We start from the raw sequence: 21,734 nt of genomic DNA, 5'->3' as shown, positions 1-21,734 counted from the left end.
ATACAACTGTTTCCCTTTTACCTTGATACTTCCCACAGACAAAGCTATGAACTAATAAGATCCTGGATAATGTGAAAGGGTTGCTGTTTGCAATTGTGTTGCTGCTATTATGTGCTGTACTATTTGTTCTCTTATTTTTACAACTCTCCTAAATCCCATAATGTTAGTATGTAAATACTCTAGTCTTCAATAAAAATATATGTATAAACAAATAAAAGACATGAACTGCTCTTCATAGTATCTGCTAAAATGAAATGTATCAAGGTAAGACAACACAACAGTATCCATTTATATTCACTATAGTAGTTACCTTGGAAATTTTTGGCTGGCGTTTCAAGTCCACCAATCACCTTCTTTGAACACACACCTTCAAAAACCCCATATGTGACGGTTATAATAGCACTTGAATTTCCTTCGGTAAAGTTAACATTACTTGAGACCCAGTTTTTGTTTGCAAGAACGATGCAGACTATCACAAAAGACCAAATACTGGTAAAACAGGCAGATGCAAACATCAATGTTTTTTTTCTGGATGGCATTTTATCAGAGAGATGTGTTTTCTTGTGGTGCAGGTTATACTTTTCTTCTTTCCTTAGTCTTGTTAATGAGAGCTCCAAGCTGAAAGAGACTGTTCCCTGCTGTTAGAGATTATAGACCTAGTTTTGTACTGGTAGAAAATTATGCCAGTAAACTTTGAACTAACAGCAGTGGTAATAAAGTTGTAAAATAACTGAACTTTGGTCTGGAGAAAAGATGTTGCCATAGTTACAACCATACTAGTCTAACAAAGGACAGTAGGAATCTGCCACTACAATGTCTCTTCATCAAATGATTTCCTATTGGCTGTGCTTTGCCAAGTGAAATGAAACCAAATCAAGCGTTAGTCTTTCAAATCAGATTTCCTTAGATATCTTCCAGAGCTTAAAAAATACTGGCTGTAAAATATTGTAGCTCATGAAGAGATCAAAGAAATCTTAAATTAGTGCTTTCTTGAAGATTTGTATTCAACCCAGAAAGCATCCTGAGCTGGTACAGGAGGAGAAGCAGGTAAGACTGGTAACTAATCTTGAAATATAGTTCTCCTATGTCCATATCCAAAAGACTTTCAGACACCCTGATAGACCCAGAGTTGTAACAGTAAATATTAACAAGGATATCCTTTTTTCTCTGTTTTATTTTGATGTAGGTTATAGAGCAGGGGTAGGCAACTTATGGCATGCGTGCCAAAGATGGAACTGAAAGGGTTAGGACCACTCTAGGCTTTTTTCTTTAACTTATCCAAAAATCATTTTATGTTTGAGAATATTTCATGTATATTTGTTGCTCTATTTACTGTTTTATTTTCCTCTCCTCTCTATAAAAAATGCTGTGTGTCGCACCCAGAGCACAGAGGATTTATTTACCACTCCACTCCATATCACACAAGGCATCATGACACTGGTAAAGGCTGTCTTCCAGACAAATGACATCATCTGTGTTTATCAGCAACGTGAACTCCCAAGAGAGGATAAACCCAAGGCCAAGTGACTGTAAAACAATTCCTGCCTGTTGTAATATTATTTTAACAATCGGAAGAACAGGGTTTTTTAGTGTTGACTAACTGTGACGCTAGCAGTTTCAGAAATGCCAATTTTAGTTTAAAACTATTTCAAAACATTTCATTATTAACACAGGTTTGACAGGATTCAGCATTCTGGTTGATAGGTTGTTTAGCTGAGTATTGCTGTTTTCTTTATTTGCTATTCTTGAGGTACTGTACATCAGGTTCAAGGCCTCTGTGCTCTTTCATTTTCAAATGCAAGACTTCCTGAAATTCTTACCTATTCTGGGTGGATACATATGATTTAATCATTCAGGCTGTGACATTGCCTAGAACTGTGAACTCCAATTGACTTCCATAGGAGCTGAGCTGGCTCAGCACCTTGCTGGATGTAACTGCAATCTTGAAGGATCAGGATTAGTGACATAGCACCATACTTATTCTAAAACCTACACTTAGAGGAAGTGACTGTCTGTGGCTAAGGTAGAAATACTAAGAATGGGGGTGGGGATGGGGGTAGAATCTGATAAAGAAAAGCTGGTAAATTCTGTATCAAATTGGGAGATTACATTAGAATTTTAAGCTCAGTAAAACCTTCAAATTTACTGAAATAACTTATTCAGAGGGGTAGAATGGAATTATGAGAGGGATTTGAAATGAGCACAATGAAATTCCTCTGGTTGTATATGATGAGAGTGATAATGCAATGAGCTTCATGCCTATGCTGATATGTAATGGATTTATGGTATTTTTATCCTCCTATTGCTTTGATCTTTCTTACAGCACAAACAAGTATTAGAAAAATAATTTTAAATATTATATGAAAATTCTTTCAAGAGAACATCCTTGAATCTTTTTAGTCAGAACTCAATATGCATTTCTATATTTCTATCAATTGTTTAGCTCAGATATTGGTTTCTCTTCTTCAATTCCATCCCTCATTCCTCTGTCAGAGAGACATAAAAAATAATCACTCAAAACTGTGACTTGTATTTCACACAATGCTTCCCTTCTCCTATCTCTTCTTTCATTTTTCCTGATGCTTTTAAAAAATAAATCTTTGAAAGTTCTGTTTGGTGTTCATATTGCATCACTTCTTCTTTCTGTGTCTCTGTTTCTGTTTCAGTGACTGATCTAGTTTCGTACTGGCTTCAACTTTCTGAATGTGGTAGCAGGTTTTCAAGGGAAGAATGAGATCTGGTACTCAGAACTTTGTGCTTGGCTTTTAACAGCTAGAGGACATTGGTTCTCATGTCTCTGCTGTCTCCCGAGGGGTGAATTTTTGTGTTTTCTGCATGTGCTCACTCAGCATCACAGGCTTTATGAGCTTATTAGATTTTCAAAGAAAAGTAAGTTGGGTAGGGACAGAGGAAAATAAACTGGAAAATGATTAGGAATTCTCTACCCTCATCCAAAATATACCTTGCGATAATACTATCATCCTATAAGAGTTCTGTGTGTGTTAGTACATATTGATTGAAATAAAATGGCTTGACCTTTAGGGACTCTTAAGGTGTTAATAACACTACTAAATTTTAGATTATAGAGGACGACGACAAGAGAGTCTTCAGGTCCAGAGGTTGAGTGCATAATGTGCTGTTAGGATGTTATCCAGTGATATTAGGAGTTGTACTTCCAGAATCTTACAATGTAGAATGCAAACTACCAGATAATGAGCAAAGAGCTGTACAACCTGAACACCTATATAATACTTCAGATGAGTCTTAATAGCTTCCTATATTTAGGGGCAAGGAATTGAGAAGATATTGCCTCAGATTTGACCCTCACTGCCCCAGATTTGACAGTCACTTGTGAAATCTTCTGAATTCCCTTTATTACCTGTTTACTTTTTGAATTTTGAACAGCATCCTTTCCCCCATGCACAAAGAGACCTCTTGCGGTAAGCTTTCCAACACTGGTCTCCTCTCTAAGGATTCTGAAGGGGGTCTAGCATATTGACCTTTGACCTTAAAGGGCAGTAGAGCCACTTTGTCAGTGGTTGGAGTCACACAAAGCCACAATGTGGTGAAGTGAGATCCTGACTAGGGTTGCCAGGCATCCACTTTTTGACCGGAACGCCCGGTTGAAAAGGGACCCTGGTGGCTCCAGTCGGCGGCACAGCAGGTGCCTGGTGCTAAGGCAGGCTCCCTATCTCCCCTAGCTCCGCGCGGCTCATGGGTGGCCAGGGAGGCTCCGTGTGCTGCCTCTGCCCCTAGGGGTGGCTCCACAGCTCCCATTGGCCGGGAACCATGATGAATGGGAGCTGCAGGGGCAGCGCCTGTAGGCGTGAGGGCAGTGCCCACAGCCTCCTTGGCCACCCATGCGCCAAGGCGATGCACTGCAGGGACCCGGCAGCTGCTTCCTAGGAGCTGTGGTAAGCACCACCGGGACCACATACTTCGAACCCCCTACTGCACCCCAACCCCTGCCCCGGTCTGGAGTTCTCTCCCACACCAAAACTCCCTCCCGGAGCCTGCACCCTGCACTCCCCTAACACCTGCCCAAGCCCTGAGCACCCTCCTGCACCCCAAACCCCTCATCCCCGGCCCCTCACCACAGCCTGCACTCCCAGCTGGAGCCCTCACCCCCCTCCCACACTCCAACCCCCTGCCCTAGCCTGGTGAAAGTAAATGATGGTGGGGGAGAGTGAGCAACGGAGGGAGGGGGGATTGGAGTGAGTGGGGGCAGGGCCTCGGAGAAGGGAGTGGCAGGGCTGTTTGGTTTTGTGTGATTTGAAAGTTGGTAACCCTAATCTTGACCTACTATTATAATATTTGCTTTGTGACCCTGCATCATGGTGATGCAATTAATCATATTGATGCCAATCAATCATCACAGTGCAACCTCAAGCCAACACACTACACTACACCACCATTTTATACCATTTTCCAATCCCATCCTGACTGCTGGGAGGAAAACAAGGTTTCTCATCTTTCTTTTTTCTGTGTGAGGGGACTTGAAAGGCTCAAAGCAGCTTCTGCCTGTTTGCTCAAGGCTGCCTGTGTTGTCTCCTATGTTTGAGACACGGGGAGCATCCTTGTGATCTTCACTTGGTCTGCCTGAGACCAGACCTGTGCGTGAGATGTTGTCTCTCCATGACAGCTATATGCAGGATCTCAAGGAGCCACAGACTGAGGATCATTTCTTTAGGAGGAGCTATAACAGATATAGTACATTTAAAAAAAAAACTTTCAAATTTTTGAAGCTACAAGAGAATGCCTGAGGATGAAATTCATATAGTGCAAAATATAAACTCTAATGTATATGCTTCTTAAATCCACTCTTTTCAATGCTTGTCTTACAAATCAGAGCTGACACCAGTGGATTATTTTAATACATTACATTTCTTCTATTACCGGCCATTGTAATTATTGGAATATACTGAAACACATACTTAAAAGTGGTGAGCACAATAAAGTCATTGGCAGTAGCTAGATGATTCACCTCTCCAGCAGGGAGTCATCAGGGCTAAATTCATTTCTGGTCCATTGAATCTAATGGAGCTATACCAGGAATGAGTTTGCCCCAGTATTTGCACCACTAGGTAATTCAAGGAAGGGAAGGGCGAAAGCTATCTACTGTGATAAAAAGGAAACCTGATGTTTGTTCACTCCAATAACCAGGTAACACAGGAGGCAGCAGTGAAATTAATGAGTGCTTCAAAAGATTTATTAGTTGCATGGTGAGAAACAAAAATTTCTGCTATTAGTTCCCACATCATATCCTGTCTTATTCTGACAGATTTCAAACTAGCTCCATAGTCTAAGCGTCTCATGCTTTCTACCTTTGAACAGTTCTGAGAACTCAAAATATGGGGACAAGAAGCAGTACATCTATCATATGTCTGCCACAAGGAATTGACTGGCCAACTTAGCTCTATACTTCTAAAAGGAAATCACATTATGCTCATTATTAATGAGACTTTGAAATGGGCAGATGTTTAAAAAAGAATAACAGAATGACCTGCCCACTGGCAGAGTCAGAAGACATATTGCTGTTAACTCATTCAAAGAGCCTGTGACGGAAACTGATATTCTCCCATGTTGTATTGCAACAATATTTGATCTTGAGATATGTTCTAGTAAGGACTATGATTTTGTCATGGTGATCATAGAAATTGTGAATTTGAATAAACGCTGAGAAATCTTGGAAATGGCTGTAAAAACACATTTGATTAGGCCCCCAAACTGAGTGGCATTATGACCTGGCACACTGAGTCACAGCACAATTCAGTTTTTACCCACCTATCAGCTCCTCCATCTCCATCTATGGGGGGTGGACAGGCCATACTTGAGTAGCACTGCGACTCCATGCACCAGGTTGCAAAGCCCAGAGCAGAAAGCTGGGCTCAACCCCACAGGACAAGAGCCACTGCTAAGGGTGACTGCAGGGTGGGCTTGCTCTTCAGGCCCCTCTCCCTGCCTGCCTCACCTTTCAGCATCCTTACTATACTCTTGTGTATGTTGATGTATGTTAAGGAAAAGTTAGCATATGTGACTCCATTTTGGTTTGGGGCCCACCATTGTCTAAAAGCAAGCACATCATGCACCAGGAGCAGTGTTCCTTAGATACTGCATTCCTGTGAAACCCCCCCCCACCACCCTTTGTTTCCAGCCTGTCTCAACTCCCTGTTTCTGTTCTTTGTCTGTTCCTCACTCCCTGCTTCCTGGCCTTGATGTGAGCCTCCCATCCTGATAAGAAAGGCTACTGGTGCATTGCTTTAGGACCATGTTGTGTAGTTGAAGTAATGGTTTAGCACGGGGAATGTACCTAGCAGGGATAGGTGGTAGATAAGGGAAGGGTTTGTCTATTGGCTAAGGTTTCCGATGCACGAGGGCAACTTGCTTTGCTAAAAGGTATATAACCTCTGTATAACCTGCATTCTGGGTCCCCTCCTGATTAGCAGGGGGGCACCGCGCTCAAGCGTAATAAACTTAGTATCTTTGGGAACTCTGCAGTTGTGGACTTTGTTCGTGTGCCTCAGCCTAGACTCGAACTGTGCATGACCTATCAGGTATAATTCGCAGCAGTTCCTGTGCGTGACCTGTCAGGTATAATTCATAACAGTTTGTGTGTGTGACCTATTAGGTATAATTTGTAACAATGTAGCAAAAACTATATTATTTGGTGACCTTTCTCTGACTCATTGTTTTTACCTGCACTTCTGTAATGAAATTTACTAAAAATTTCCATGCCAAAATCATAGCCTTAGTTCTAGTCTTGACACAACTTAAGCAGATTGAGACCTAAAGCAGAGATCCTAATCATCAGCCATCATTAAAGATGCTATAATACCTGCAAAGTTTAGCAGCAGTAGCTCTGAAATTGCTGCATTTCAGAGACGGGTGAAGCGACTGAATATATATGTTTAAGGAGGGAGCTGAAGGAAGAGAATTGGGTTGCTTACAGCATGTGTACATATATGTGTGTATGTATATATAGGTTTTGGATTTAGAGAATACATGGTGTAGTATATAGATGTCATTAGTGTGATTACAAAGATTTTATTGGCATGATATCAAATGATTTATGTAAGTGATCCCATAAGAATGCTGTTAAAATCTTTACAGCACAACCACACCACCATGCATTCTGTATGTGCCACATAAGTTAACTAGAAACACTATTTTGGGAATGCCTTTGACTTTTAAATTATATTAGGACTTTTTTCATATCCCTTGGCCTTGAAAGCCTTGGTTACCAGCATGCAACTATACAGATCCTAAAGAAAGCCATAAAAATCTCTAAAAATGCCCTAAGGTATCTTTTTCTCTACCCCAAAATATCATTTAAAAATTAAAATTACAGCACTTTTAGGTATAGGAAAGCTGGCACTGGCCCAGGGATTAAATCTTGCTAGCCCTGAAACATTGTCAGGTTTAGTTTATGACAAGGTGACAAGAGGTAGGGAGGGAGAGTTCTTCACTTGAGTGGAGAAGGACTTACATTTCTCTGGCAAGTTGATTTTGTTATGGCTTTGAAGCTCTTCAGGGGTTTTGGGGTGTTAGAATATGCCCTGGAGAGAGAGGGCAGATGAGCTGACCAAAGATTAATTTATGACATGGCTCAACACATCTTCATATGTAGGTGCCTTATTATGTTTCTAGTCACCTATAATTTTAGGCACCCATTTGTCATCCAGCTATATAGTTGAATCACTTATTTCACATCACTTCCATGTTGGTGTTATCTGCTCCCACTCTTGTGTTTGACTGTATACTCTTTAAAAATACAGAAGGTATCTTGGAACTACTGAGATACATGTACAATTAAACAAATCATGTGAGGTTTTTGTTGTCTGTTGTGCTATTTCTGATTTTGTAAATTTGTCAAGAGGTTTACACCTTGTTTTCTAATATGTCGGTAAAGTGCCGCATACCCTTGTGCCACCTCATAAATCACACATTATATTAATTTCTAAGTAAAACAGAAAAAGTATGTAAACTTTGTAAAGTACTTTGAGAGCTTTCTCTGAGTGTAAGGTGCTATATAGATAGTCTCATTAAAGTCCACTACTGAGACAATGGACACTCCTATTTAAAATCTTTCTTCTCAAAGCTATAATCATGCATTACTTTCTTTTGTTCTAACAGGCAGTGTAGCAGTTAGAAAATAGGATTCTATCTTACTTTAGCTGTTAAGATGTGAAAGGATAAATTATCATGCTGAATTGTTTTAAATAAGTTACCTGTGCTTTAACATTGCATTTTATTACTTATTATAGGTTTCTATATAATTTTAAAGTGAATCAAGAGTATTTTTCATCACAAAGATTAAGCAGAGGCTGTAATTATTCATGGGAAAGTTTCCACCACTTCTCCTTCCTTATTATTTCCACAGTGAGAAACAAGAAATGTAGATATCAGTTCCTGCCAGAATTCTGTCAGTGGTCTTGTAGTTCCTCAAGCAAATTGGAAGAAGATAGGTGAGCACTTTGGTAACATTCTGAGAATCCATTTGATTTGTGATGGACAGATAGAAAAAGACAGATGTCCACTGGACTGTGAAATGGACTGCATGTTGGTGCTGAACTGGGTTAATGATATTATCATCTATTGATGCTTATCTTATTTTTACTACAGCATTTCATCCTTTCAGTTTTCTGAGTTTATTGGACAATATCATACTGATAGCTTTTTGCTAATTTGGTTTTGAATGCATTTATGTATGCATGCACAATACATTTATGTATGCATGTACAATATGTTTATAAACATCTTCTCACATAGTGTAAAAAGGAGTCTTCTCAGTTTATATTGTCAGATGTGGTATCAGTAATCCAGTCTTTTAGTTTTATCTCTTCAGCCTTTATTTTATGATTAAGAAAATTAGCGTGATCTGGAGAACTAAATTTCTTTCACAGTCTTCTACCCGAGAACTAAGATTTCTTTCATTGGTAGGATGTCAGACTAGAAGCTGTGAATGTTACTATACTTTAGTAGTTAATTTAGTAGTCCTCTCTAGGTTTTCTGATTGTTGACTCTAGAGTTCTTCTTTTTTCTCCTCCTTCTCCCTGTATGGTATATAAGCTTTTTAGAACTTCTCTTGCAAGAGTTCAAAAGTCTGTCTGGAAGTTTCCATCATATTCTCTGTATCACTGATTCCTAATCTCTTTTGGACAACTACCAGTTCAGCAGATAAAGAACTTGGCTGTACCAGACAGTATCTCACTGTCCCTCATCACCCTTTTTCTAGCTTTTCCCTGTAGCCACTTCTTTAAATCATAATGATATCAATATTCAGCCTCTCAGGGCTGCCTCAGTGCTTTTTCCCCCAGATCAACTGTACATCTGGAGGGTATCAGAGAACATAATACTGGGGTTAGAAGTATTGCTCATGTGATCTGTTTAATTGCATCTATATCTCAGTAGTTCCAAGATACATTCTGTACTTTTAAAGAGTGTATAGTCATGCACAAGAGTGGGAGCAGATAACATCAAAACAGAAGTTATGTGAATTAAGTGATTCAATTATCTAGCTGGATAAAATGGGTACCTAAAATTATAGGTGACTAGAAACATAATTAGGCACGTACATTTGAAGATGTGTTATAATAAATGAATCTTTGGTCAGCTCACCTGCCTTCTCTGCCCAGGACTTATTTTAAGAACCCACACACCTGAACAGTTTCAAAGACAGAAAAAAATATCAACTTACCAGAGAAATGTGTGTTCTTCTCCGCTCGAGTGAAGAACTTTCCCTCCCAACCCCTTGTCACCTTGTCATAAACTAAACCTGCCCATTTTTCAAGGTTTGATTTTAAGCTACAGAATTCACAAGTGCAAGGGTTGCCACCTGTCCAGGTCTTTGCAGGATTGTTCCTTTCTTGAGAGAGTTGTCCCGGGGAAATGGGTAAGGGGGCTCCTGCACACTGCCAGTTGTCCAGTTTTATCAGCTAACCACAGTCCTCAATGTCTGTTTTTATTTTTTTTTAAGTCAGGATATGTCTTCACTATGAAATTAGGTCGATCTTATAGAAGTAGATTTTTAGAAATCGATTTTATACAGTCGATTGCGTATGTCCACACTAAGCACATTAAGTCGGTGGAGTGTGTCCTCACTACTGTGGCTAGCATTGACTTACGGAGTGGTGCACTGTGGGAGCTATCCCACAGTTCCCGCAGTCTCCGCTGCCCATTGGAATTCTGGGTTAAGCTCCCAATGCCTGATGGGGCAAAAGCATTGTCGTGGGTGGTTTTGGGTACACATCGTCAATCACCCCTCCCTCCGTGAAAGCAACGTCAGACAATCGTTTCGTGCCTTTTTTCAATGCAGACGCCATACCACGGCAAGCATGGAGCCCACTCAACTCAGCTCAGCTCAGCATCACTGCTGCAGTTGTGTCCTGGGTGCTGCTGTCAGCAGATGATGCAGTAGGGCTGCTAACCGTCATCATCCACCGCTTCCGCTGCAACTCTGCTCTCCTGCTTTCCTGCAGATGCCATACCATGGCAAGCATGGAGCCCACTCAGCTCATCAGCACCGCTGCTGTTGTGAGCACTGTATACACCTCGCGCATTGTCCTGGAGTATATGCAGAACTGGGCTAAGAGACGCCAGCACGAGGAGGATTTTGATGAGGACATGGACACAGACATTCCTGAAAGCACGGGCTGTGGCAATTGGGACATCATGGTGGCAGTGGGGCTGGTTGATACAGTGGAACGCTGATTCTGGGCTCGGCAAACAAGCACAGACTGGTGGGACTGCATAGTGTTGCAGGTATGGGATGATTCCCAGTGGCTGCGAAACTTTCGCACGTGTAAGGCCGCTTTCCTGGAACTCTGTGAGTTGCTTTCCCCCACCCTGAAGCACAGGAATACCAAGACGAGAGCTGCCCTGACAGGTCAGAAGCGAGTGGCGTTAGCCCTGTGAAAACTTGAAATGCCTGACTGCTACCGGTCAGTTGGGAATCAATTGGGAGTGGGCAAGTCTACTGTGTGGGCTGCTGTGATCCAAGTAGGCAATGCAATTATTGACATTCTGTTATCAAGGGTAGTGACTCTGGGAAATGTGCAGGTCATACTGGATGGCTTTGCTGCGATGGGGTTCCCTAACTGTGGTGGGGTGATAGATGGAACGCATATCCCCATCTGGCACCGGACCACCTTGCCAACCAGTACATAAACCGCAAGGGGTACTTCTCAATGATGCTGCAAACACTGGTGGATCACAAGGGATGTTTCACCAACATCAATGTGGGATGGCCTGGAAGGGTGCATGACGCTCGCATATTTAGGAACTCCAGGCTGTTCGAGCAGCTGCAAGTAGGGACTTACTTCCCAGACCAGAAAATTACCATTGGGGATGTTGAAATTCCACTAGTTATACTGTGGGACCCAGCTGACCCCTTGCTCCCATGGCTCATGAAACCTTACACAGGCAACCTGGATAGTAGTAAGAAGCACTTCAATTATAGGCTTAGAAAGTGCAGAAAGGTGGTAGAATGTGCCTTTGGATGTTTAAAAGCTCGCTGGCACTGTTTGCTGACTAGGTCAGACCTCAGTGCAACCAACATTCCCAATGTTATTGCTGCTTGCTGTGTGCGCCATAATATCTGTGAGAGTAAGGGGGAGACATTTATGGCGGGGCGGGGAGTTGAGGCAAATCGCCTGGCGTCCGATTTTGAGCAGCCAGACACCAGGGTGATTAGAAGAGCACAGCAAGGTGCCTCAGAGAGGCTTTGAAAACCAGTTTCATGACTGGCGAGGCTTCGGTGTGACAGTTGTGTGTGTTTCCTCTTTATGGCACCTGCCCCCTTTGTTGATTTTAATTCCCTGTAAGCCAACCACCCTCCCCCCTTCGAAATAAAGTAACTATTGTTTTGAAACCATGCATTCTTTCTTTATTAATTTAAAGAAAAAAGAAGAAGAAGAAAATAAAAGAGATAGCAACCAAGGTAGCCCGGGTGGGTGGGGGAGGACGGAAGAACAAGGCCACATTATTTATTGTAGCCACACTAAAAATCAAACTGAATGACAGCCTTCTGTTGCTTGGGCCATCCTCTGGAGTGGCTGGGTGCCTGGAGCGTCTCCACCCGCATTCTTGGGCATCTGGGTGAGGAGGCTATGGAACATGGGGAGGAGGGTAGGTGGTTATACAGAGGATGCAGCGGGGGTCTGTGCTCTTGTTGGCTTTTCTGCAGCTCCAACAGACGCTTCATCATGTCCGTTTGCTCCCCCAACAGACGCTTCATCATGTCCGTTTGCTCCCCCAACAGACGCTTCATCATGTCCGTTTGCTCCCCGCTTAGCTTCAGCATCGCGTCCTGCCTCTGCTCTTTTCACTTACTTTATTCTTTCCCGGCCTCTGCCACTGAAAGCCTCCATGCATTAAGCTGTGCCCTAACAGTGAGGGAGGACTGCATAAGCTCGGAAAACATGTCATTGCGAGTGCACTATTTTCACTTTCTAATCTGCGATAACTTCAGGGACAGAGATGACAGGGGGAGCGTAGAAACATTTGCACCTGGGAGGAGATAAAAAGGGAGAGTAAAACTGAGTTGGCTTCTTACGTCTTCATAACATGTGGGAATGTTTTCAAACTGCAGCACCCCCCTTTCCCAGAGCAAGCAATGGGTTGGGTTTCATATTTAAAAGGAGGGGCTGCAGTATTTGGGTAGATGTGCAGCACACACCTACCCCACCCCACCGAGTGGCTATTCTCTGGGATGATCCCTTTTAGCCAAGCGTAAACAGCCCAGCATGAACGGGGTCCTTTTACTGTTCCCTTACAAAAATTTCCCTATTTCAATCACGTGACCATGAACACTATTGGTTTTAAACCCTGTACTGTAGTTACAAATGTGCACTCACCAGGGGTGCCTTCTCCGGCTTCAGGGTCAGGGATCCTGCCTTCGGAGGGTATTGGCTCCAGGGTGATGAAAAGGTCCTGGATGCTGGGGAGAATGGATTCACCGCGTGCCTGCTACGCATTCTCCTCCTCTTCATCCTCCTCCTCTTCCTCATCCACAAAATCCTCCTCCATGCGACGTGAGACTCCCCCCTTGCAGGTGTCCACAGACAGGGGTGGGATAGTGGTAGGGTCCCCCGTAGAATGGCATGCTGCTTCTATGAACAGCTGCATGCATGGGGCTCTGAGCCGAAGCGACCGTTTGCCTCCATTGTCCTTTAGGCTTGCCTGAGCTCCTTAACTTTCACGCCACGCGGCACTGCTGTATGTCCCTGGTGTAGCCTCTGTCCAACATGCCCTGTGAGATTTTGGTAAACATATTTGCATTTCTTCTTTTGGATCGGAGTTCTGCCTGCACAGATTCTTCTCCCCATCCAGCGATCAGATCCAGTGTCTCCCTTTCGGTCCATGCTGGAGCTCATTTGCAATTCTAGGACTGCATGGTCACCAGTGTTGCTGAGCTCGCCACGCTGACCAAACAAGAAATGAAATTCAAAAGTTCCCAGGTCTTTTCCTGTGTACCTGGCTAGTGCATCGGAGTTGAAAGTGCTGTCCAGAGCAGTCACAAGGGAGCACTCTGGGATAGCTACTGGAGGCCAATACCGTCAATTTGCATCCACACTACCCCAAATTCAACCCAGCAAGGTTGATTTTAGCACGATTCCCCTCATCGGGGAGGAGTACAGAAGTGGATTTTAAGAACCCTTTAGGTCGACGGAATGGGGTTGGTTGTGTGGACGTGTTCATTTTTAAATCGACCTAACGCGGCTAAATTTGACCTAACCCTGTAGTGTAGACCAGGCCTCAGAAGTGGCAACCCTATTGTAAGTGATGGTAGGATCAGGCCTCAACCTTCCTGGCTGACCAATGGAGACAGGTATACGGGTTTGTCCCTACAGCAAATCAAGGGTAATTTAGGAGGCAAGACTAGAACACAATTTTTTAAACCTGATTCTAACTCCTTAATGGTGTAGCTATTTGGATTGTGGGTGCAGCCAGGTGCCTAAATACTACTATTCGTGCAAACAGTTCAAAACTCTGCCCACAAGTAGGAAGGCCAGCTTTAAACCCCGGCTCTCTGTCTCCTTCATTCTGACTCTGTAATTCACCTCTTTCCGCTGCTCGTCCCCATCCCCAAGTCCCTCTCACCTGCCAGCTCTTAGTTTCTCCCTCTCCCTCGTCAGCGGCGCTGTCCTCCACTCCAATCTCTGCCCCCAGCGGCTTCCTTCCTTACTAGCAAGGCTACCCTGCTGTTCCCTTCCCCCTCCCCGCTCCCCGCTCCAGTCCCCACGGGTGCGGGCCCCAGCACAGCCTCTCCCGGAGCGCGAGGGCCGGATTTCCCAGCGGGCGGCACCGGGCGGCCGGGGCTGCGATCCCTCGGGTGAGCAGCAGGCGGCTCCCCGGCTGACGCCGCCGCTTCGGAGCGCACGGCGGAGGCTGCGAAGATTTGCTGCTCCGGCAGGCAGGGTGAATGCCAGGGCGTCCCCCGCCTGCTGCACCGACCGGGGCGGCCGTGCGCCCGCTGCCTCTGCTCGCGGGCGGCGGCGGGGCCGAGCCGGGCGAGTCCCCGTGAGGTAAGAGGAGCTGGGTACCAAGGCAGTGGGGCCGGGCGAGGCGAACCCATCCAGCTGGGCATGGGGCTGCTGCTGCTGCAACCCTCGGCAGAACCAGCCCCGGTGCATGTCTCCAGCCGGAGCCACATGCGCAGGAGCCGGGGCGGGGCACGGGGAGAGGGACTGAACCCGCCGCCCAGGGCAGCCCGGGCCACCGGCGAGGGGGGGCTGCAGCTCCAGCCGCGAAGGCGCTCTGTGCGGACGGTCTCGGTGCTAGAGCGGGGTGCGCTGGCGGTGCCCTGCCCGCTTGCTCTGTGCAGCTGTCCGCAGGGTGCGGCGGCGGATTGCATGTTCCCTGGCACACAGCGAAGGAGCCAATGAGACCAGCGCAGTTATTCTCGTGCAGGTGAGAGAGGCACATGCTGGCAGTGAGCTGAAGTGAGACACTTACCTGGCAGCAACCTTGGGAAACTCTGACGCCAGCTTGAGCTGTCAGAAACCAGGGAATCGGCCGGGTGTTCCCATCGCCCTGCTTCAGCCTGTGGCCGGAAACCCTGTGTTCTCCTGCGTCCAGAGTGCTCCAGTGAGCGCCTGGCCTCGGTTGTTTTCATTGGAAATCGTTATTACGGCTCATCTGCAGTTCTGAGGCCAGAGCTGGAAAAGGGTCATCATCTGACAAACAACTGTACCTTAAGAATAAATTTCATTTTCCCTTTTAAGTTCCTGCTCCAGCCAAGGAGGTTTAAAACCCCAATCCTGGCTCCGCTTACATCCATGGCAAAACTCCCCTGGACTTCAGTTAAGCCAGGGTTTCACCCTAAGTTCTTAGAGCATGGATGCTGGCTCTGACGTAAAATAGTGAATATTTCACTTAACAATTACAATGGTGCTCTGCTTTAAAAGCACTTCACAGACATTAGCTTAAGTGTACAGGTGTGATGTGTGGAAGGCAGCTTTGTGGTGTAGTATTTTCTACCTGTTCTTCCAGCAGTGTGGCTTTTGTGAAGATAATGCATAATATTTGTGTTTGTGGGGAGTGCTGTGTATCATTCAGTGGGGGGGCTAATATGAGGGTTAGCCCAATTTGGGTGCCTTTCAGGCATTTAAATAAGAACCAAATGTGTTGTCGCTTATAAAACCCATGTTATACTCCCTTCTGCACTCAATATTGGTGCTTTGATAAGCACTTACCAACCACTCTGTCAGTTTTAACTGAGTGAGATTAACATAACTCTCCCTGTTTTAAAAATGAAATATAGATTTGATTTATATTTATCAGGAGCATCTTTTATGCAGATACTTCTGCCCTAAGGCTTATGTATCTGGCTCTCAGCAACACTAAAATCTATCATAAAATTACTGTTCAGAAAGGTACATTTTGGCCATATTTCTTGCCTTAGCTCTTCATGAAATAAGATTATTTTGTTGTTTGCTATTTTTACAGTGGTTGTTTTCCAGTGTTGGTCTGCACAGGTGAACAGTAATGCACTTGCTACTTCAATGGAGAAACTCAAGTAGTAGGAGTGATCCGTGCTCTTTAGTCTGTGTGTTGGTGGTGGTGTGTGTGTGTGATTGAAATCTGTAATGAAGTAAATACCACTGAAGTACTGACTGTTGAAAATCAGGGGCTTCTTGAACTTCCACAATGCCTCGCAGGGCCAACTTTAGGGAAAATGGCACCATTGTATTTTTGCACCCCTGGGCTGCATAAGAGGAGGGCAGCAGGGCAGCAATCCCTGATGCTCGCCTCACAGCAAAGCCCAGGTTTGGAAAATGACTTGGATGCATGGAGTGCTTGGCGTTGCTCTTTGCTCCCCCATCAGAGCCCCCTATGGGGGTAGTGAGGATCGTTGGGGGGTGGAGAAGTGTCACCATTCTCTCCCCCCCACCATTCTTCTGTGGGGATGAAGCAGGGAGAAATCTGCTCCCACACCCCATGCATCAGCTTTACAAGTTTGTGGTGCTCCCCTTCCAGCCGGCAGTGTGCACCCCTGTGCTGCTGCACGGTGCCCCCTGACCATGGCACCCTGGGCCCGCCCCTAAGGCCAGCCTTGATGCCTCTCCCTCAGAAAAAGCCTGGTTGAATCAACAGTCTTTGCAGCATGTCCTGAAGATGAACAATCACTGGACCAATGGGGCAGCAAATTCCACAGTCTGTCTGTCCATCTAGTCTAATGCAGCTGATATTGTGGTATCTGGAGTCATTACTGGGAATGCTCTGCTCTGGCTAAGAGGTGGGAGCCCTAAGTAAGAATATCCCCCCCCCCCCCCCCCCCGCTACACACACAATGAAAAGCAAATAGGGGGCTCCATTGAGCTGCTCGGGGCCCTCAGCAATTGCTTAGTCTGCTTATGCCTAGCACTGGCTCTGCCCCAGATGTACAATTCTGGGGACTGTTAACCAAGCTGAGTTTCTAAGGTACACAAGGAATGAACAACATAGGATCTTTCCTTCCAGTATCTCAGAACATTTAATAAACGTACATTGTTTAAGCCTCACAACGCTCCTGTTAGATAGGTTTATGGTAACCCCCAGCTTTTGATATGTATTTTTCAGTAGTGACAGGCTTGAGCTTCAAAACTGACATTCAGTTTTCAACTTCCCCCAAAGTTTAGAGTTGACTAGGTATGAGGCTTTTATTTGGGATCATTTCTAAGTCTCTGCTTTGAAAAGACAGGATAAGAGGATTTTTAATTTACTTTGTGCTTTTATGAGGGTTTTGCCAAAAAGGATTTCTCACATGGGTTACATGCAGTCTTTAAACAGTGTATTGAGCCCACCATGTGTGGCAAAAATTGCTGCACACGAATTTCTGTTCTTTCTTGGATAGGGGTAGCATGGATTTTAAAAAAAATCATATTTCCTCTTTCTCTTCCATACGTTCCCATTCTTGCTTTGTTTTCGTGTTTATTTGACTTAGTTGGATTTTTCTTGTGCTTATCCAGAGCTCAAGAAATCTTCCAAAGCTTAAAACATAACAACTTCTTGTAAGCAAGTGGCTTTGCAAATCTGCACCATATCTTGGTCACACAACTTGTAGTGGGTCGAAATTTAACCCCTTCCTGAGGTTTCATTTTATGCCAAATGAAATTACCCAAAATGCAACTCAAGCCATTTCCCAGACATGGCTGCTCCCAGTGTTCCTCTTTAAAAACTGCTTGGCCTACACCCCAACTCAAGAGAGCCACTTCCACTCCTTACAAGTGGCTGGACTAAACGGAGCTTCCTGCAACAGATAGTCAGCAAAAGGCACAACATTTTCCAGCAGGGTCATCCTCTGCTAGCAGGATGTGGTTTTCAGGCAACGGCTGCCAGCCTGTTACATTAACACAATGCTCTTCATCTCCAAAATTCCAGTTTCAGCAGTCCACGGTGTCTCCTGACACCATACTGAACATTGTGGTTCACTGTTGACTGGATCACCATGGAATTCCTGTCAAACCCACCTCATGCAGCATTGAGGTTTTCTTTAACGATTTATCCCTTTGCAGAACTCGTCAGCTCTGTTTGTGCTTAGTTGATGAAAACGGTTGAAATTAAAATGCTCAAAGGTATGGAGGCACATGTAATTTCTAGAACTGATCGGAAAATGGGTAGTATGTTCCATGAAAAATGCTGAGAGAAATGAACAACTTAAGGTTGTTTTTTCCTAATGTTTTTGTGGACATTTTCTAGATTTTTGTTTTTTAGGTTTTACAAAAAAACAAAACTAATTTTTCAGGTTTTGGTTTTCAGTTTTCTCTTTTGTTGAATTGAAAAAAGTTGAAAGAAAATTTCGAAACACATTTTTTTTTTGTTTCCAAGAGAAGCCCATTTTTTTTGTTCAAAATCCCCCTATCCCAAACCTAATATTTTTGACCATGTCTAATAATGTCTAATGTGGGGTTTCTTACACTTTATCCAGTTCTGGGGACTTTAATAGACAAGATACTAGACAAGACTGGATAGCTAATCTGGTATGGGATGGTAATTTTTGTTTGTCATGTATCTGGAAAAGCGTCTTTTTGAAAAGATGCCAATAAGTGTGGCTCCTTTACTGTATAGATTATTCGTTCATCATGGATAGTTTTGACCTTAGGTTGTGACTCTGTTTTGTCTGATCCACAGATCTGGACACTTATTTCATGTAGGTTCTGATCTTAAATAAATGGCAGTGATGTAGGAGACAAGTCTATTTTTAAGAAATCATTTCAAAGGCTATGGGGAAACCTGGAGTACAGAATGGGACCAAAATGGGTAATAAAAAAACCCCACATCATTTGAATAGCTCTTAGTTTCCATATGCGCTGTAATTAGTGACTTCTCAAAATTAAGATGTGGGAACTTGAGCTTCACTTCTGATGCTAGTTTAATTGCATTCAGCTGGAAGATTGAAATGCCATTTTACAGTACATTTTTATGTGCATAGATGGGAGCTCTCTTTGGCAAGTGACTGATTAAGTTTCTCTAACGTGTGGGTGGAAGAATAACAAATCAAAGCTTATAGGTTCTGATACTTTAAGGTTGGGTGAAGAAAGACATGTATATACTTCTTCCCAGGCACAGCAGCCCCGTTCCCTCCCTCTGCTAGTGGAGGGGCTGGAACAGCAATGGTGGGAAAGACTGACCAGGGGAAAGGCCATTCTGGGCGGGACAGTCCTCTTTCCTGTTGATATTTTTCTTAGGACTCGCTGGGCAGCCAGCGTTGTTTTTGTCGTTTTGCTGAGTAATGATACAGTGGCATAAAGGCATTTGGGCCAGGAGAAGAATGACAGGTAAGTTAGGTCAAGAAGTAGCACGGTGGGGGGGTAGCGAGATGTCAGAGCTAAGATGGTTCAGAATGGGAAAGGAAATGTGAGAGTTCCAAACAAATATGGGTGAGAGGGAGTTAAATAGAAAAGGATTTCAAAATTAAAAGGGAGGGGAATGCAATAGGGGGTAAAGATTTCTGCTGTACCCTCTTATCTCCTTTTGTTTTTATCGTCATGTTATCTGGTTAGGGTCCAGAGTTAATTAAGTACTTAACTTCACACTTGTGTGTGGTCTCCATTGACTTTTGAGCTCTGTATCCCATTATATTCTATAACTGTAAAAGTGTTGTTCTCCCATGTACGTGAACATACTTCATATCCTCTTTTAAACGGTCTTCATGTATTAAAAAGATTATATTTTTTTTTGTCTAATTTTCTATCCGCTGGGCACTTTCTTTAACACCACAGATCCTTATATACCTAAAATATCAGTTGTTTGCAGTGTTGTTGTAGGTGTGTTGGGGGTTCCAGGGTATTAGAGAGACAAGGTGGGTGAGGTAATATCTTTTTATTGGACAACTTCTGTTGCTGAGAGAGGCTAGCTTTTGAGCTACACAGAGATCTTCTTCAGTATGATTTTAAGATGAGTGAACTACAGTAATTTATCTTGAACATGTGAAGTGCAGGTGCAAGATGATGATCGCTATTTTTATGTTCAGTGAGTGTGTGGTTTTTGGTTTTTAAGTCAAGGTTTTCATCTATGTGGCTTGAGCTATGATCTCAGTTAAAACTGCTTGAGCTCCTGTTCATCTTCCTACTTGCTATTTTAGTTGGCAGTTGTCCTACTTTGTATCCTTTTTATTGCTCCTCTTCTCTACTTGCTTAGATTATGGACCCAGCTGCAAATGTGAAACTTCTTGTGCAGAGATACAGCAGTGGTGCTGAAGCTGTTGGAAGTAGGAAAAAACCTCAACTCTGTTTAGGGAATCTCTGGGGTTTGGTAGTCTTTATTGCTTCCCTTTCTTCCATACTAAATGTGGCCTGAATTGAGTCCATATTTCTATGTTGAAGTAGATTGATGACTAAACTGTAATCTTGCAGTCAGATGCCCCTAAGGTGAACCCTTGTACTCAAGCAGATTTGCTTGCAGAATCAGGCCTAGAGGTGTCTGAGGAACAGCTTGTGTAGATTCTGAGATTTGTGGCTGTTGTTCTTTTTCCTGTTGGAGGATGAATATTAATTGGGAACAGTTTGAACTATAAAACTCTGGCCCTGTGGTCTAGGACCCCTGCCTCATATGAGGCACATGGTCATCCGTGAATGAGCCAAGTTTGTTCAGCAAATTAGGTATGTGGACCCTAAACCATCTGCTTTATTCATTGCACTAGTTATTTAGTGTCAAATTATGTTAGTGTCAATAGTAAGCTTTTCTCATTTGCAACAGAACTTGTATGGTGAACAGTGGATGAAGATGAGTTGTGCATTTACTGGGGAGGATGAATTGTCCTGTGGTTAGTGCAAAGGTCTGGTACCTAGAAGATCTGGGTTCTATTTCTGCCTCTGCCACAGACTTCTTGTGTGATCTTTGACTTGGTAGTCTTTCTGTTCCTTAGTTCTCAGTTAGTTAGTGCATCCGATGAAGTGAGCTGTAGCTCACGAAAGCTTATGCTCAAATAAATTGGTTAGTCTCTAAGGTGCCACAGGTACTCCTTTTCTTTTTATAAAAAGGAATATTTAACAGTAGCCTCATTCACTGAGGCCAGTCCATCCTGTGCACTGAAGGAGTCAGAGGCTCTGGGGGGAAGATGGTGTGTGATCACATTATGATGTAGTGTGGGATATGTCTGTGTCAGATTATGAATTCCATTTTGGTTTTGTGAACTCCATATTGTATTTCAACTTCTATTTTTAATGTAACCTTCATTGTGGTTTAAAGCAGGGGTTCCCAAACTGTGGGCCCAAAGGTGGGCAGCAACAGTCGTGGGTGGTCTGTCAGCGCAGCTGCATTCTCCAGTAACAGTTTAGTTTCAAAGATCTTGAAGCATTTCTTTAAATGCATATTGCTAGGGATTTCTATCATTACAGTTGTTTACATTAAAATGAAAAGGAAAGGTACGTTGTTTAGTTACAGTGTTATAGTTTATATGTAATTAAAATTATTTTCCTCAAGAAGTGTTAACAGTGGGCTGCAGTGTCTATTGCAGCTGCACAGGTGGGCCTCAGATAAAAAAAAGTTTGGGAACCCTTGGCTTAAAAAAATCCAATGTGTAGCAGGGACTTGACATCTAGTGGAGGGAGAGTGTGGGAAGCAGTGACAGAGCAATCAAGGGCCATCAGTATTGAATAGTTCTACTTTAGTGCAACAATAGGTTTTCTATCAGCAGGGGCACTGACCTGAGCAATTCTCTACCCAGTAGCTGAAGGGTGGGTTGGGGTTGGAGTCTGGAAAAATTTCCGAGCAAAAGCCCATGGGCAGAAATGGTGACAGAAGCTGTTTTA

At 43.7% G+C, this 21,734-nt stretch overlaps 2 protein-coding genes and 1 long non-coding RNA gene across 7 annotated transcripts in view; 1 reads left to right on the top strand and 2 right to left on the bottom strand.

Annotated features, from left to right (window-relative positions):
- The window catches only part of CLRN3 (clarin 3), a 32,904-nt gene extending 17,702 nt beyond the window's left edge, over positions 1-15,202 (bottom strand). Inside the window, exon 1 of one of the 2 annotated variants that reach the window (XM_048857797.2) lies at positions 14,956-15,202. In XM_048857797.2, the coding sequence (XP_048713754.1) occupies positions 14,956-15,115 (160 nt within the window). In that variant the 5' untranslated portion in view covers positions 15,116-15,202. Of the gene's footprint in view, positions 1-310; positions 679-14,955 lie in introns of those variants that run through there. The other variant, XM_048857796.2, reaches the window with a different exon arrangement.
- LOC125639915 (uncharacterized) lies at positions 11,859-14,115 on the bottom strand. Of its 2 annotated transcripts, XR_007357631.2 has the most exons (3): positions 14,101-14,115; positions 12,855-13,421; positions 11,859-12,507 (listed from the first exon to the last, which is right to left on the bottom strand). It is a non-coding gene; the product is annotated as an uncharacterized LOC125639915 (long non-coding RNA). The 2 variants fall into 2 exon arrangements; XR_012669414.1 differs by lacking the exon at positions 14,101-14,115 and having other exon boundaries at positions 12,855-14,090.
- Positions 14,423-21,734, top strand: part of PTPRE (protein tyrosine phosphatase receptor type E) — a 270,155-nt gene continuing 262,843 nt past the window's right edge. For 2 of the 3 annotated variants that reach the window (XM_075131015.1, XM_075131017.1), the window contains exon 1: positions 14,423-14,525. The gene's annotated coding sequence lies outside the window, so the exon portion shown is untranslated. Of the gene's footprint in view, positions 14,526-14,733; positions 14,911-21,734 lie in introns of those variants that run through there. The other variant, XM_048857790.2, reaches the window with a different exon arrangement.

This window comes from Caretta caretta, chromosome 7 (genome assembly GCF_965140235.1).
Source record: "Caretta caretta isolate rCarCar2 chromosome 7, rCarCar1.hap1, whole genome shotgun sequence".
Lineage (NCBI taxonomy): Eukaryota > Metazoa > Chordata > Testudines > Cheloniidae > Caretta > Caretta caretta.
This window is presented reverse-complemented; position numbering and strand designations above follow the sequence as displayed.